This window comes from Meriones unguiculatus, chromosome 8 (genome assembly GCF_030254825.1).
Source record: "Meriones unguiculatus strain TT.TT164.6M chromosome 8, Bangor_MerUng_6.1, whole genome shotgun sequence".
In the NCBI taxonomy this organism is placed as follows: domain Eukaryota; kingdom Metazoa; phylum Chordata; class Mammalia; order Rodentia; family Muridae; genus Meriones; species Meriones unguiculatus.
The window spans coordinates 69,005,554-69,020,805 of record NC_083356.1 but is presented as its reverse complement, the minus strand read 5'-3'; the positions used below and the strand labels follow the sequence as shown (position 1 = coordinate 69,020,805).

The window sequence follows — 15,252 nt, the reverse complement described above, 5'->3', positions numbered from 1 at the left end:
TGCTAATTCTTTTTAGTTTTATTCTACTGACTTTTGTTTGGGTTTTTGTTTTGCTTTGTTTTTTGTTTTGTTTTGTTTTGTTTGTTTGTTTTTGGCAGATTGTTTGGGATGAAAAGAAGAACCAGTGGGTGAATTTGAATGAACCAGAGGAGGAGGTAAGCAGTGCCGTTAGGTCCCTGTGTCGTTGGAAGGGCTCCTGCTTTATTCCTTGTCACCTGGCGTTCTGCCTCCCTTCAGAGAGTCCTCACTGGTCTCTGTCGTGTTAAAGGCATTGCTGAGCTGTCTCTTCCTCTGCAGAAGAAGGCTCCACCCCCACCTCCGACATCGTTCCCCAGGGTTCCACAGCTGGCTCCCACAGGGCCTAAAGGACCACCCACGGCCTCAGTGAACATGTTTTCTAGAAAAGCAGGTAATAGCTACAGCAGAAATCAGAGGTATCTGTCTGGGAAAAACCCTGTCCTATGGAGTCCAGAACACAGTCAGCTGTCCTAGTGCTCACATTGTCCATGCTGGAGAAAATGTCCATGAATTCCACCCTTGAGAAAGGAGTCCAGTTACCCAGTGCATTATGATGCTATGCCTTGGAATGTGAATAGTTGGCCCACAGATCAAAGTTTTCCATTAGTAAACTATGTAGCCCGTGTGCCTGGGTGGAATGGAAACCAAGCCCAATAAGCAGTTCTGCTGAGGTCCCTCCTCTGGTAGATCGTCATTGTTCTTCTGACTCAGTGGGAACCAAGTGGGAGGTTTCTTGGTGCTCAACTGAACTTGACTCCTCCTTTCATTGATAGGTGGGTCCAGAGCTCGTTATGTGGATGTTCTAAACCCAAGTGGAACACAGCGGAGTGAACCAGCTCTTGCTCCTGCAGATTTCTTTGCTCCTCTCGCCCCGCTCCCAATCCCTTCTAACTTATTCGTACCAAACCCAGGTAGGTAGTCCATGTATTAGGAAGTCCACGTCTGCTCTTTCTTCCTTATCAGTCTCTGTCTGTGAGCCTCTGGCCCGTCTTCTCTAGAAGATGATTGGGCAATGATTGGGCAAGGACCAGAGGCTTGCATATACTTCTTTAGCAGTTGGCCTTTATTCTCTGAGGGTCCGGAGTTGAACCCTTACATGTGGATTGTTATACAGAATGTCCTAGATGCTGGGATGGGGTGATGATCTCATGCTGTCTCATTCACAGATGCTGAGGAGCCACAACCTGCAGATGGTGCTCAGTCTAAGGCAGAGCCCACCCTGGAACCCAAGGTATGCATAGTGCTGTGGGAAGAAGATGAGGGGCTCCGTGAGTCCTTCAGGATTCCTTTCCCCTTTGCAAGTCAGTGTTGGGTATGTCTAGGTGATGACTGTGGTCACACTGTTTACATTTGTTTGGTAAAGACATTAGAAGATGGATGCAAAGCCTGAGGAAGGCACTCAAGGTTCAGTTTGGAAAGATGGAAAACTCTAAAGGTGGTTGGGGGTGATGGCTATATAATAGTACAGTGCATTAATATTTCTCTCTTTGAAGTGGTATGGGTGGTAATTCTGTGTTAAACATGTTTTACCAAAGTTTTTAAAATATTTTTCAAAACTTTTTTTTTTTTTTTTTTAGAAACCAAAGAATTAACTAGCAGTTCAAAAAAGTAAAAAAGTGTAAAGAAAGCAGATAAATCCCCATGGTACTAAGGGAACCTGTGGTGGTCTGGACCCTGGCTTTTCTCACTGCCCTCCTAGTTGGAGGGCAATAATGTGGGGCACACACAGGTTTGTAGGCTGTGCCTAGAATGATGATGGCTGTTGCATCAAGAACCACTCCAGGCAGGACAGTGGGGTCCTGGGGAAAACACTTTCTATATGATCCCTCACAAAGGTATCTGGGCATATCAGAACAGTCTTCAGGCTATGCTGCAGGAGAAGAAAATGTTCTTCTCCCTGGTATAAAAGCTTATACCCTTTGGGATTGGAGAGTTACCACATTTCCTATTTTCTCAATAGATGGTAAGTTCTGCAGCATCACCCCCTGGACCTGAACTCTCACCCTCCAAACTAGATGGCTCCCAGGGAGGAGAGGTAGGGAACACCACTCCTGTATGAGTGCAGAGAGTGTGTGTGTGTGTGTGTGTGTGTGTGTGTGTGTGTGTGTATGTGTGTGTGTGTTGGAAGATAGTGTGTGTTCATGTGTGCGTTTGTGTTTTACATGTGTATGGGGGAGAAGTGGAGGGCATGTGTGCGCATGTGCATGGGTGTGTGCATGTTGCATGCATGTGTGGGCTTATATAGGTGTGGGGAGTATTTTGGCCTAGAACAGAGGCTCAGCCAACTCAATGTATTGCCCAGTGGCTTCTTTAGAATTGTGTGCTAGTGAGTAGGAAAAGGAAGTGTAAGACTGAAACACTTAATATGTTTTATTCACTGTAAAACGTTAGCTTGTTCAATCACTTTTGCTCAGGAGCTCTGAGTCAAGTGTGGGCGCTGACATCATCTCCTTGCCAAGTCTCCTTCAGAGTAGCCTGAACAATTTCAGAGTTTTGAAGTGTCACAAAGTAGGGGCTGAGGGCTACATAGATTTTTCCCCTCCCTGAGAATAATGATGGTTTTCTTAACTAAAACTGTGGAGGGCATTTGAAGCTACCTCTGGCTGTCTTCATATGAGTGACATTGATTCTAATGGCATCATAATGCTTTTGAACCCAGCTCCAGCTTGGAGCAGGGGGCATGCTGATCTTCATGTCTGTATCTGTGTATGTTCTTGCTGTTCCATAGCTCTCGCGCTGTAGCTCTCTGAGCTCGCTCTCACAGGAAGTGAGCCGGCATTTCCATCAGGTACCTGTGGCTGGTGGTTCCCTTCTTCCATGGAGCTGGCTGTATAGCCCCTATGTCCCTTAGAGAGTCTGTCGTCCTCTTCACTTTGTCACTAACTCCTTGTCTTCTCCAAGTATCATGTGGGAAAAGATGCAGTTTTCCTTTATTAAAGGACCTGGGCTTATTATACTGTCTAGATAAGCTGGTGGTGGACTCACCTTACAGGGTTCAGAGTGCTCAGATGAACGTCCTAAATGCTCCTTGTGAAGTGGCCTGACCCCAGCCATGCCGTCAGCATCTCCTAGGTTAGGACACCACTTGGGAAGAAAGATTTCTTCTTGCTGATGGGGCTTGAGGAAGTCTGTAGCCACTGGGAGTGTGGCCATCATGTGGCTAGACTAGAGGAAACAAGGAATGCTTTTCACCTTCTGTTTTGGAGCCAGGTTGTATCAGTAGGTTTTAACAGAAAGTCTTGGGGGGGGACATTTCCAGCTGCCTATGGCTCTGGAGCAAGCATAGTGTCCAGGTCTCTAAACTGCTTGACCAGCACTAATGAAATCTCAGTGTCTTGCACTTACTGTCTGCATGTTGTTGTCTGCATGGTGCTTGATTTTGGCTGTTCTGTAAACCAGCCAGTATGGAAAACAAGTGTTGCCACAGCTGTCTCTCTCGGGGGCTTATTTGGAGTATTAGTGGTCCTTCTGAGGTGTAGCTTGTGTCTGCTGCTGGGATAGTAACTGCTGTGTAACACTGGCTTGCTGAGGTCCTTCTCTGTGCTTCACAGGCTCCTGGAGACCACTGTCCTGCAGGGCCCACTCCTGGTGTGTCTGTGCCCTTTTACAACCCTGCTCAGTTGGTGCAGGTGAGTGACCCTTGCCTTTGTTCCTTACAACCTCAGCTTGCCTGCTCTGTGAGTCTTTTGTTCCCTGGCTGTTCTCTTTATTTTTATTGTTGTTGTTGTTTTGGTTTGGTTTGGTTTGGTTTGGTTTGGTTTTGGAGGGAGCATTGTTTTGTTTTGTTTTGAGACAAGGTTTCTCTGTGTGGCTCTGACTGTCCTAGAACTCACTTTGTAGTTCTCTGGCTATTCTTTATTGCGGAGTTACACAGCCACAGGGCAGAGAAGTGGCCTTTAGGCCCTCTCCCAGTCCTATGCTTCCCCTTCTTATAGATTTGTCTCACTTGACTTAATCCACCTTCTTTGCTTGCCTCATGTTCCTCTCACTGCTTTGGGCTCTTTAGGTTATGGGCCTTCCTTTCTGCTATATGCCATGGGCTGAGGGTTGGCTCCCACTATCATCAACTTCCTGCACAGGATGTGTGGCTTTCCCAGGTCAGCCACAGGCTTCTGGCCCAGTCCTTTCCTCTCCTCCTGCCTCCTCTCTTCTCCTTGAGAGCAGCTCTGCCAAAGAGACCTCTGGTTTGGAATTTTTTATTGTTTCAATCCTGATTAATTCCTCTGTCTGACAACTCACTTTCCATGAGCTTTGGTCTTCAGCAACTCACTCTTGAAGAACTTTCAGGTCTAGCCTAGGTGCTGAGAGTTTGCTGGGTTGAGAGTTTGTTGGGTGCAGTGTTCAGATGGGAATTTTCTTCAGATCAGAAGTAATAGAGCCATTTTCTAGTGCCTACTGTGAGATCCCAGGTCCTCATTATGTCTGCGAAGACTGGAATGGTGTCTTTCTGATAAGCTTTTAAAGATTTTATTTATGAGTGCTCTATCTACATATAGAAGAGGGCATCAGATTTTAGTGATGTGAGCGCAGTGAATTGAACTCAGGACCTCTGGAAGAGTAGACAATGCTTTTATCCACTGAGCTGTCTCTCTAGCCCTGGAAGGTCATCTTTTCTTAGTCATGACCCTTGTGTACTTTTGCCCAGGAGAATCTAGAATGGGCTGTGTGATTTCTCTCCTTCTACACCAATCTTTTAGGGAAATGGAATCTGGCTACTGTTTGGGGAGCTGTGGAGGGAAAGATCTCTTGGCAAGCATCTTTATTTTGGGGGATGGAAAACTTGAACCAGGAACTCATACATGCTAGACAAATACTCTACAAACTAAGTTACATCCCTAGCCAGGGGCAAGCATCTTGTGTGAGTTTAGTTTTTAATTGTTTTTTTGTTTTTGTTTTTGTTTTTTGTTCTGTTTTGTTTTAATAGAAGGTCAAGCAAGCAAAGTTTATTATTTATTTTAAATTTTATTTTATGTGTATGAGTATTTTGCTACATGTATGTCTGTCTGCCATTTGCATGCATGGTGCCTACAGAGACCAGCTCTCCTGGGACTGGAGTTACATATAGTTGCAAGTCGTCATGTGGGTGCTGGGAATTAAACCCAGGGTCTCTGAAAAAACAACCAGTACTCTTAACCACTGAACAATCTGAACAGGCGTTAGTTAGTTTGTTTGTTTTCATGTATGCCATGCAAAGCCTATTGAGAAGTAATTAAATCATTCTTTGCAGCCAGGAAGGGCTCAAAAAGGAGTTGCCTGGGCAAGTATTCTGACCTTCTGAGTGTGCTGTTCTCAACCCACTCTTCCAGGGTTTCTGCCCTCAGCTGTCTGTCTTAAGCCCAACCATGGTCACTCTCTGTATAGAGAGTGCTGGGTCCTGTGCAAATGAGGTTGCTGCTGTCACCATCTTTGTCCATATTTTCAACCACAAGATGTCATTTTTCTTTTGACCCTGTAGTTGAATAGCTGACAGATTGGATTTGATCCCAGTAAGGTCTAGTGAGGGAGGAAAAATATATGCCAGTGTTCTCTAGTGGCACACAGCATCCCTGTGCTTTGCAGCAACAAAGACCATAGGCTACTGGCCACCCTTAGGCTCACTGAACCCTTAGCTGGCTAAGCTCTGTAGTGCTAGCTTCATTTCTTGTGGCCTTGACAGAACTGTGGCTGAACAAAAACAAATCATGTCTGCAGTGCTATGGGCTAGAAAATGCTGAGCAGCAGAAACTTGGCACCTACAGAAGGTCTCACGCTTGAAGCCAACACAGAGTTTGCCCATTTGTCAGTGATCTGTGGGCTTACCCTGTAGACCCATCCTGCTACACAATCTTTGGGCCTGGACCCACGTAGGTCATTGCTGTTCTTTTTGTTCCAGGCTTCTGTCACCTCGGGGAATTCAAGGCCAGGAAAGATTGGCCAAAGAAAATATGCACCATTGAACTAGGATGCTGGATTCATACTTGGAACTCTGAGATGACTAGATAACTGTTCTCCACCAAGAACCAAACTAGCTGCCTGAGGTCTCATGGATCCCAGATGGACATGGCAGTAACTCAGAGCCGGTCATACTGTGTGTTTCCTTCCTTGAAGCCCATGTATATGAATTATTGAAAAATTGATTCCTTTCAGATGCTGGATAGAATGAATCTAATTCAAAGTCTTTTCAAACAATGTTTCTTTCTTAGTCACTTTAGACAAATTAAGGACATAATAGTTTGAGTCACGTGAGAATACCCCTGAAGAGAGGCTAGACAGGGCTTTACCACAAGAGCTCAGTTCCTTGGAAACCAGGCCCTTGCTCACCTGAAAAATAGTGCAAACCAACCACGGTTCCTTAGGATGCTAAGACTGGATGCTTGACTGGAGAGGAGCCCTGACTCTATTGGGCTGCCTGGCCTAAGAGGAGCCCCAAGCTGTACTGAGCAGCTATGCCCTGTCCTGTGAACCAGGGAGTCCACACCAGTCTCTCACAGGCTGGGAGGAAGGTGGTTGCAGGGCATATCTCTCCAAGAATTCCCAGGCTCACTACATTTTCCGTGGCCTGATTAGGGCTGAGTGGATTTTATTTCTCAGAGATTCCCATCATGTTCCAGTCCCTGGGGAGAACCCCAGGGAGCTGATGTTCTGAAGCTGCTGATCTGATTAACCAACTAGGTCAAAAAAATGGCTGCATGCTGCAAAGTACTGCCCTCCTAGGGAAGGGTGTATATGGGGCCCTCCAGCTGACTCACTGTCACCTACAGACATCATTTAGAGACTTGGTGATATCTTGGAGTGTCTTACAGTATCCTAGCAGACATTCTGGAACCTTGCATCTCTACCCCAAAGCCCACCAGGGACCTTCAGCAACTACTCAGTGACTCAACCACTTCACTCTTCAAGGAGCTGACACAGCACCCTCAAACTCAGAGCTTTAAGGCATCACTGACTGTTGCTAAATTATCCTTTAAAGAGGAGGGGAAAAGAGATTTTAAATATTTATAAAATCAGCAGGTAATTTGGGTAGAAAACAAATGGTTTGTTTGGTATCAAATTTAGAAATTGTAGAACGAACGTGGAATTATCACAGCCTTTCCTGTTTTTCTGGTTCTCTGCAGCATATAGGAAAGACTCACAGATGGTTTTCAGAATGTTCCATAAATGATTATGCTTCGACCCTCTTGCTCCTGTCACTAAGAAAGGCCCGTCCCTGTGGGTCAGTAGCGGTTTGTGTTCTTGCTGGGACCAGGCAGGACCCTTGCCTGTGGTGCAACCCTGCCCAGGCTCTGTGTGTTGACTGCCAACCACTTTTGATTCAAGAAGCTTCTTCCCTGGGAGCTGCTATTTTTCCTAAATTCAAATTGTTAAATAAAATATTTTGGGCTCTCAAGTAACTTCATTTATGGCTTCCTTTGTGTTTTGAGGGGCAGGCCAGTGAGAAGGTAACTGTGGCTAGAGCCTTGGCGGCGTGTTTTGCGTGGTCGGTCTGAAGCAAGTGCGGCCTCTGCGCGATAGGGCGTGCCCTCGTGAGGGGCGTGGCTTTCAGGGTGGGGGGAGGGTCCTCCAGCCGCCAGGGGACGCTGTGGCGTCAGTGTGAGCTTGGGCCGGGCGATTCTCAGGGCAACCACAGAGCGGGGCCTGGACCAGGGTGACCACTAGACTGAGCTGGGGCGAACCCTGTGTCGGGGCACGGGGCAGCAGTCGTTGTTCCAGCCGCCGCCGTGACTGGGCTAGGCCCGCCAACCTCAGTGCTGGGCCCGGCCGGATCAGACCTTGGGCGCCCGGCGGCGGGTGTGCGGCCGGACGGAGGGCACAGGTGAGCCTAGGACGCCGAGCACGCTGCCCTACTCTAACGGTGGGTTGGAGGTCTGACCCCGGGGTACTGGACAGGCTTCTGCAGCTCCAAGAAGAAACTGCAGCCCCGACCCCGTGGTGCCTGTTCTCACGAGGTCGCTTTAAGACCTGCAAGCTGCCTTCAAGGTGCTGAGAGAGGCTAGGAGAGATTTTTCCGGATTTCCTCAGGCATCTGTGAGAAGCCAGGACTCCAGCCATGCAGCTACAGGCCCTGCTCAAAAAGGACCACCACATGCCACAAAGGGAGCCACCCGAGTTTTCTTGGTATCCAGCTGGTGACCTCTGACGTGCATCCTTGACAACACGAGTAGCTTGCTAGCCTCCCGGGGAGGATCCCTTTCTTCAGGAGTGCCCTGCTGGGTGAGAGAGAGCTGGCCAGGTCTGGACTATGCCGTCTAAGTCAGCTTGCCTGCGTCACACGGAGATACCTGGGCAGCTGGAGGGCAGAATGCTCCAGGGACAGCTTCCAAACACTGAAAAGAAGCTCACCCCAACACCAGGCTCCCTACCAGCCACAGACTCTCAAAGTTCAGAGACAAACCCCATGCCTCCTGTCAGCATCCCAGCAAAACCAAGCAACCAGAACCCAAAAGCTAAGGCAAACTTGATCAACCCACAGCCACCCATGAGACCCAAGTTGGAGCGAACCCTGTCCCTCGATGACAAGAGCTTGAGAAGGAGGCGTTTCAGAGGTAGTCAGGAGGATCTGACTGTCCAGAATGGGGCTAGTTCCTGCAAGGGCTCTGTCGCCCAGTCCCCTGCCTACAGTCGGCCCCTGCCCTGTCTCAGTACATCCTTGCAGGAGATCCCTAAGCCCAGAAGGACCACAGGCAGTGAGGGAGGGAGCCCTTCCTTGTGGAGTGACTGTCTTTCTGGAATGATAAGCACCTCCTTGGACCTCCTGCAGAGAGAGGCCGCCCCAGGTGGAGGCTCCCCCAAGTTGGCAAGTTTGCACGCCTCACACACACCACCAGCTATGGACCTCAACATAGCCTCCAGCTCCCTGAGAACAGCAAACAAGGTTGACCCTGAGCACATGGACTACAAGCTCCGCATGCAGAACACACTGGTCAGAGCCCACAGCAGCCTGGGCCCTAGCAGGCCACGGAGCCCCCTGGCTAGTGACAATCACTCCATTCAATCAGCCAGATCTTCCTTCAGCCTTCTGGCCCCCATCCGCACCAAGGACATCAGAAGCAGGTAGGGCTTCCTGGAGGGAGGGGCAGGGAGCTCTGGGCCTGTCATCCAGAGGCCTCTGTCTAATCAGCCAAGAGCAAACTGAGCCAGGCATGGTGGCTCATGCTTGTAATCCTAGTGTTTAAAAGGTTGAGGTAGAATAAAGACAGATTGCACAGAGGCCATGTGAATGGTTCCCATAGAGAATGCCTAAAACTTGGAACTGGAAAATAAAGTAGCTCTCCCATTCTGTGTCAGACATCATGCCTTTCTCCTTCTGTTTGTATCCTTCCAGACCCTTTCCTTTGTGGCTCAGTGTCACCCACAGGCCGTGAACCTATAAAAGCAGATCATTCTGCCTCAGTCCTTCCATAGGCAGATAAGAGCACACCCATCGTGCTATCATTGCACCTGTAGCTTATATCTCCCTGCATCTTGTTGGGCAGCTTTCTCTGTGTCTGAACTGGCCCCTTTGTTTTTCCTATGTGGAGGGTCACGGGTTTTTATTTTGTTTTGTTTTGAAGTTTGGGTTTCTCTGTGTAGCCTTCGCCATCCTGGACTCACTTTGTAGACCAGGCTGTCCTCATACTCAGAGAGATCCACCTGCCTCTGCCTCCCCAACCGCTGGACTAAAGGCCTGTGTCACCACCATGCCTGCCTGAGGTCACAAGTTTCTTTAGCTGTACTATTGTCTAACTACTGCCCATGAGGAGCACTCAGGAGTCTTCTAGTGATGCTTGAAGAAGGGCTGAGTGCTGTCCCATCACATTTTGGGCCATCGGCCAGCATTTTACCAGGACATGTAGATACTGGTTAACTCACTGGACCACATGACACCCCAAGGGCCACTTGCAGGGCCCAGGAACAGTCTTGACTAGTTTACCCTATGCCTTGGGAGAGCTCCACACTGTCTAGAGCCACAGGATCCCAGTGTCTGTGATGAGGACTTGCTGTGTCCACTGAGAGCTCTCACTGGCCATGCAACATCCTGAGAATGTACAAGACCTCTGGTTTTTGTGCTTGGCCTCTCTGACTCCGGTAATTAACTTGTATGAACTTATACTGAAAAGAGCTTGAGTGCCATACCAAGATGAGCCCTTTCCCCATGCTGGTGCCCTTCTCCTGGGGCCATATCCACCACTGGGGTCACAGGACCAGAGCATGGCCTATCCAAATCTGGAGCCTCCTTGCCCAGGCTGGCCCCTTTCTGGGGTCTTGGTCTTGGCCCGTACATTCTGCCTGTAGCTATCCCACAAACATGTTGCTGGACATGTAGCGAGTGGGAAGGGGAGAGTGAGGAGGATCTAGAGATGGTTCTTGCATAGGTTAGAAGGTTATGGTTAGAAGGTTTTGTACAGGAAACCTAGAAGCAGAAATCTTGAGTGGAGTGACATCAGGGCTGCCTTGATCTAGAAAGTCAAAGGAACCTTCCTTTCCTCTGAAAGTGATGTGGGCTCTTACAGTGTAATTTCTGCCTGTATCTCCAGTTGGTCATTTCTAAGTTTCCCAGACAGTGACTCCAGCCCTGCTAACTACAAGGGCCTCTTCTGGAGATTTTGCAGTGCTTATATCTGCACAGACCATTTCCAAAGAAAGCCACATTCTGAGGGGCCTTGAGTGGACATATCTTTACTGGGGCCACCATTCAGTTCTCTTTAGTTGCTGGAGGTAGGCTTTACTCCATGTACCTGTAAGCAGCTCTGAAGGCAGGTCCCTCCATGCCGCACCTCTTCTCCAAGACTGTCTCCTCTGCAACATGCTCTGGTGCCCTTCTAGCACCTCTAGTCACTAGTAAGCCAGCAATCCTTTTAAATATTTAAAATAATTATTTTTTTATATTTTAATTAGGGGTGGGGGGGGGTATGTGCATGTGAGTGCCAGGTACCTATAGAAATCAGAGGTATTCCCTGGAGCTGAAAGTACAGGCAGTTGTGAGCTGCCTAATAGTGCTGGACACCAAGCTCAGATCCTTTGGTTTTTCAAGACAAGGTTTCTCTGTGTAGCCCAGTCCGGTCTGTAGACCAGGCTCAGAGATTCACCTGCCTTGCCTCCCTAGTGTTGGGTCTACAGGATGTGCACCGTCACTGCCTGCAGCAAGCACTCGTAACCACTCAGCCATTTCTCCAGTCCCATGGGGGTCTTTTGAAAGAGTACTGTTTATGCCACATTCAAAGCATTATTACATGCAGTCCATAGGAAGTGACAATAAGTCTGAGCGATATCCATGGGCCACTTTTGAACCACAGGAAAGTGATGGAGGATGGCCTTCATCCAGTTCTGCCTCACACCTCACAACTCCAGCTTGTTCTAGATCAGTGGTTGGCATGATGATGAATGACCTGTAGCCACTCAGTTGGGAGAGTGTCTGGTACTAGTGTGGCAAGAACAGAAGTGGTGTTGACAACACTTTACTTTGGGACACAGATTTTTATGGGTCATAAAATAGTGGGTTTTTTTTCTTTTTCAACAATTTGAAAAATGTGAAAACTATTATTTCTTTATTTCATGTGCATTGGTATTTTGCCTGTATGCGGGTCTGTCTGTGTAAGGGTATCGGCTTGCTCCCCTGGAACTGTAGTTACAGACAGTGCCATGTATGGGTGCTGGGAATTGAAGCTAGGTCCTCTGGAAAATTAGCCAGTGCTTTTAACCACTAAGCCATTATCTCTCCAATCCTGTGAAAACTACTCTTGGTGGTTGGATCAGGCTTAGGTCAGTCTGCCAGCTGCTGTTTCAGAAGAGGCCCTGGCTTTCCTACCTGGGCCTCTTGCTTCCAGAGGCCACCAGGTTACAAGTTGCAGTGATCCACTACTTAATAAAAAAATGCATATATTATGTATGCATGCATGCATATGTGCATGCACATGGACATGCAATAGTGAACATGTATAAATCAGGACAGTTTGTGGGAGTTAGTTCTTTCCTACTAGCAAGCACCCTTATACACTAAGTTATCTCACCAGCCTAGCCTGCCACTTCCCCACTTCTCCCTCTCCTTGTGACAAGGTCTCACTGTAGCCTTGGCTGGCCTGGAACTTGCTATATAGACCAAGTCCCTTTTTTTTTTTTTTTTTTTTTTTTTTTTTTTTAGGCCGGAGACTTGAAAAGCACACAGGGCTCCTTTTGGCTGGTGTTGAAGTGATGCCGTGTGTCTCTGTCCCTTCTTGAGCCCTAGTAAACGGCTGTAATGTAGAAGTGGAAGCAAAGTGAACCCACAGTGCAGGCACCATGAGCTTGCTCTGGAGGTGGGGCAGCTGGGTAGTGGCTGACAGAGTGTGAAGGCATCAGGAGAGAGGAGAGTGCCTGGACTGAATTGTCCTGGCATCTCAGCTGTCCTGTCACCAAAGAGCAGCCTCAGTATGTCTTTGGTCCTTGCTTTGCAATGTGGCATGTTCACTTCAGGTAGAACTCGGGAGTGGGAAGGGGGCAACGAGGATGGGGGAAAATGACCTTGGAGAAACAGGAGTGTGTGTGTGGGATTCTGGAAGCTAGGTGACCCCATGGCCACTACAGGTACAAAAGCCATGGGAATGGTGGGAATGAAAAGGATGTCTTGCTGAATCCAGCCTGTGTGCTTGGGAAGGGGCAAGCAGTGCTGTTGTAGAAGTAGAAATGCAGGAGGGCGGGTGACTAGGTGGACAGCTTGGGCTTCCCCTGAGTCAGCTGCAGCCGCCTTAGCCCTGGGTACAGAGCCAGGGCAGGCAGGGCCGTGAAACAGATGAGGCTTCAACAGCAAGCAATGAACAAGGCAGAGAGCCAAGTAGAGAGCTGCCCTGTGAGGGGACAGTGGCAGGGACCAGAAGGGGAAGCTGGAGTACCTTTCACTGAAATGGCATCTAGAAGAGTGGCTGCACAGATAGCATCTAGAGAAATCCAGTGGGGCGATGGCCTGTGTGTGTGTAAACAATAAGCTCAGAGGGACTTTAATTTCTTTTTCTTTCGAGTTATTTTATGCAGATGTGCGTGTTCCAGGGGATCCAGCATCCTCTTCTGGACTCAACAGGCAACAGACAAACATGTGAGCTCATACATACATTCAAGCAAAATTCTCATATACATAACATACAAATACAACATAATCTCCTGGAACTGGAGTTAGGAGTATTGTGAGGCACCAGATGGGCACTGGCAACCAAACTTGGGCTCTGGAAGAGCAGCTGCTGATTTCAACTACTGGGCCATCTCTCCAGCCCCAGGACTTCCATTTCTTAAAGGTCTGGAGAATAATGGCAACAAATATTTAATATTTAAATCTAATATTCCTCAGTGCATGAAAAATCATGGTTTAGATTTTTTTTAATTCATGTATGTTAGTGTTTTGCCTGCATGTGTGTCTGTATGAGGGTATTGAACCATTTGGAGCTGTGCTTTTAGCTGCTAAGCCATCTCTTCAACCCTGACATTCAGATTTCATTGCCTTTCTAAACACAGCTTTTCAGGCATACAACCACACCCATCATTTTTCTCTGTAGCTTTCATGTTTCTGTACTATGGTGATGGAGTTGAGTGATAGGGCTGAGACCAAGTCACCCACAGGGCTATATATGTTCAGTATTTCTGTCCAGGCTGGTTGGGCAGCACACATGTGTCCTACATGAGCTAGGTCATCATACTGTTAGCATTGTATCTCAGCTTGACAAATGTGACCTCATTCCACTGAGGCCTGGAGATGGACTGAAATCAGGATAAGTTGGGTGTCATTCTGGGTTGTCATGAAGGTGGTATTGCACTCTGGTTGAAGAAATCCCATCTCCAGGGGCAACACTGATACTTTATATGGTCAATGGTGTCTTCAGGGCCTACATAGCTTGTAGGCCCTATGGCTTCTAAGACTTGTACCTTTGGAGAGAGTGGCCACAGATGTATCTGTCCTAGTGAAGGAGCTCCTGGGTTGTTCTGGTATCACGAAAGCTGGCTGCTCAGTTGCCTCTTTTTACAGGAGCTATCTGGAGGGCAGTCTTCTGGCCAGTGGGGCCCTGCTAGGAGCAGACGAGCTGTGCAGGTACTTCCCAGACCGGAACATGGCTCTCTTCGTGGCTACCTGGAACATGCAGGGCCAGAAGGTGAGAGGGGTCATAGAGAATTAAGGTGGAGGTAGCTGGGCTTTGTGTCCTTGGGGACCTGCCCTAAGAGGCCCAGCACAGTCCACTCATTACAGTGGACATAAAGATAGTCAAGTAGGCTACCTCTATCTCTATGAGTCTTTGTAAGGGACCAGGGTTGGGCATGCACCTGGGAGGATGATCATACCTCCCAGGTGGCAACAGACTAGAATACCCAGGTCCTCTAGTCAGGAGGGTCCCCAAGCTGAGGGAAACTGAAGTATCTGACAGATCAAGGTTTCCCGGGAGACTAAACCTATAGCTGTGTGCATACTTCTCTTTGAAAAGACTCCAGGTGATTGCAGGGCCTTGCTCTTGAGCTTCTGCCCCAGGCCTGAGGGAGCCTCATAGGCCTTGACTATTTTGTGGCTCTTCACTGCAGGAGCTCCCAGCGAGCCTAGATGAGTTTCTGCTCCCCACTGAGGCCGACTACACTCAGGACCTGTATGTCATTGGAGTCCAGGAGGGCTGCTCTGACAGGTGAGGCTCCACTCAGCCTCCACTCTAGAAGCTTCCAGTACCCTTTGTGGACAGTTCACTGAAATAAGCCCATGAACCTGAAGGGAGGGACCTGAGGCCCTCATAAAACTGAAGCAGTGTGGGCCAGATGAGCAACCTCATTGAAATAAGCATAAAGTCAGTAGGGTTTTAGGTTTTGTCAGTAGTTGTCCAAGGGAGCACAGAGACAACTAAGAGGCATAGTTTGTCCAGAGGCTCTAGGCTGCCGCCTAGAGCAGCATATGTCTGGTCACATATCCTGTGGCATCCTGACTGATTTCCCTGGGAAGTGGTTCCATAGCTATGTGTTCCTTGCTGCAGCTTATGGGTTTCCTTGGCCTGTGTAAGGAAAGCAGCAGGCTTTGTATGCTCTGGAGAAGGGAGCCTGTCCTCAGGGACCACAAGTAGAGATGGGGCCCACCTTTGACAGCCCACGGTTCTGACAACTCATGTGGGTCTTAGATGGGATTGGAGATCTACACATGCCATCAGATTGAGGTCTTGAGCCTGAAGCCAACCTGAAGGGTCTCACAGTACATTAAGATGCCACTAGCCTCATCGCTGTTCTCAGTACTAAATGAGGCCTAGTTGTGGGGTCCTCTAGGAACACGTCAGGGGCTTTCTGGGC

General features: G+C 48.4%; 2 protein-coding genes across 14 annotated transcripts in view; both read left to right on the top strand.

Annotated features, from left to right (window-relative positions):
* Sec16a (SEC16 homolog A, endoplasmic reticulum export factor) overlaps positions 1–7,388 on the top strand; it is a 34,581-nt gene extending 27,193 nt beyond the window's left edge. For 4 of the 7 annotated variants that reach the window (XM_021641088.2, XM_021641097.2, XM_021641096.2 and 1 more), the window contains 8 exons: positions 99–155; positions 298–409; positions 792–929; positions 1,185–1,249; positions 1,979–2,053; positions 2,747–2,806; positions 3,570–3,647; positions 5,891–7,388. In XM_021641088.2, coding sequence (XP_021496763.1) covers positions 99–155; positions 298–409; positions 792–929; positions 1,185–1,249; positions 1,979–2,053; positions 2,747–2,806; positions 3,570–3,647; positions 5,891–5,959 — 654 coding nt within the window. In that variant the 3' untranslated portion in view covers positions 5,960–7,388. The remainder of the gene's footprint in view (positions 1–98; positions 156–297; positions 410–791; positions 930–1,184; positions 1,250–1,978; positions 2,054–2,746; positions 2,807–3,569; positions 3,648–5,890) is intronic. The other 3 variants (XM_021641089.2, XM_021641093.2, XM_021641094.2) reach the window with 3 other exon arrangements.
* A 189-nt stretch (positions 7,389–7,577) lies between these two features.
* Positions 7,578–15,252, top strand: part of Inpp5e (inositol polyphosphate-5-phosphatase E) — a 19,000-nt gene continuing 11,325 nt past the window's right edge. For 3 of the 7 annotated variants that reach the window (XM_060389712.1, XM_060389709.1, XM_021641087.2), the window contains exons 1-3: positions 7,582–9,048; positions 13,964–14,087; positions 14,509–14,606. In XM_060389712.1, the coding sequence (XP_060245695.1) occupies positions 8,237–9,048; positions 13,964–14,087; positions 14,509–14,606 (1,034 nt within the window). In that variant the 5' untranslated portion in view covers positions 7,582–8,236. Of the gene's footprint in view, positions 9,049–13,963; positions 14,088–14,508; positions 14,607–15,252 lie in introns of all 7 variants that reach the window. The other 4 variants (XM_060389713.1, XM_060389714.1, XM_060389711.1 and 1 more) reach the window with 4 other exon arrangements.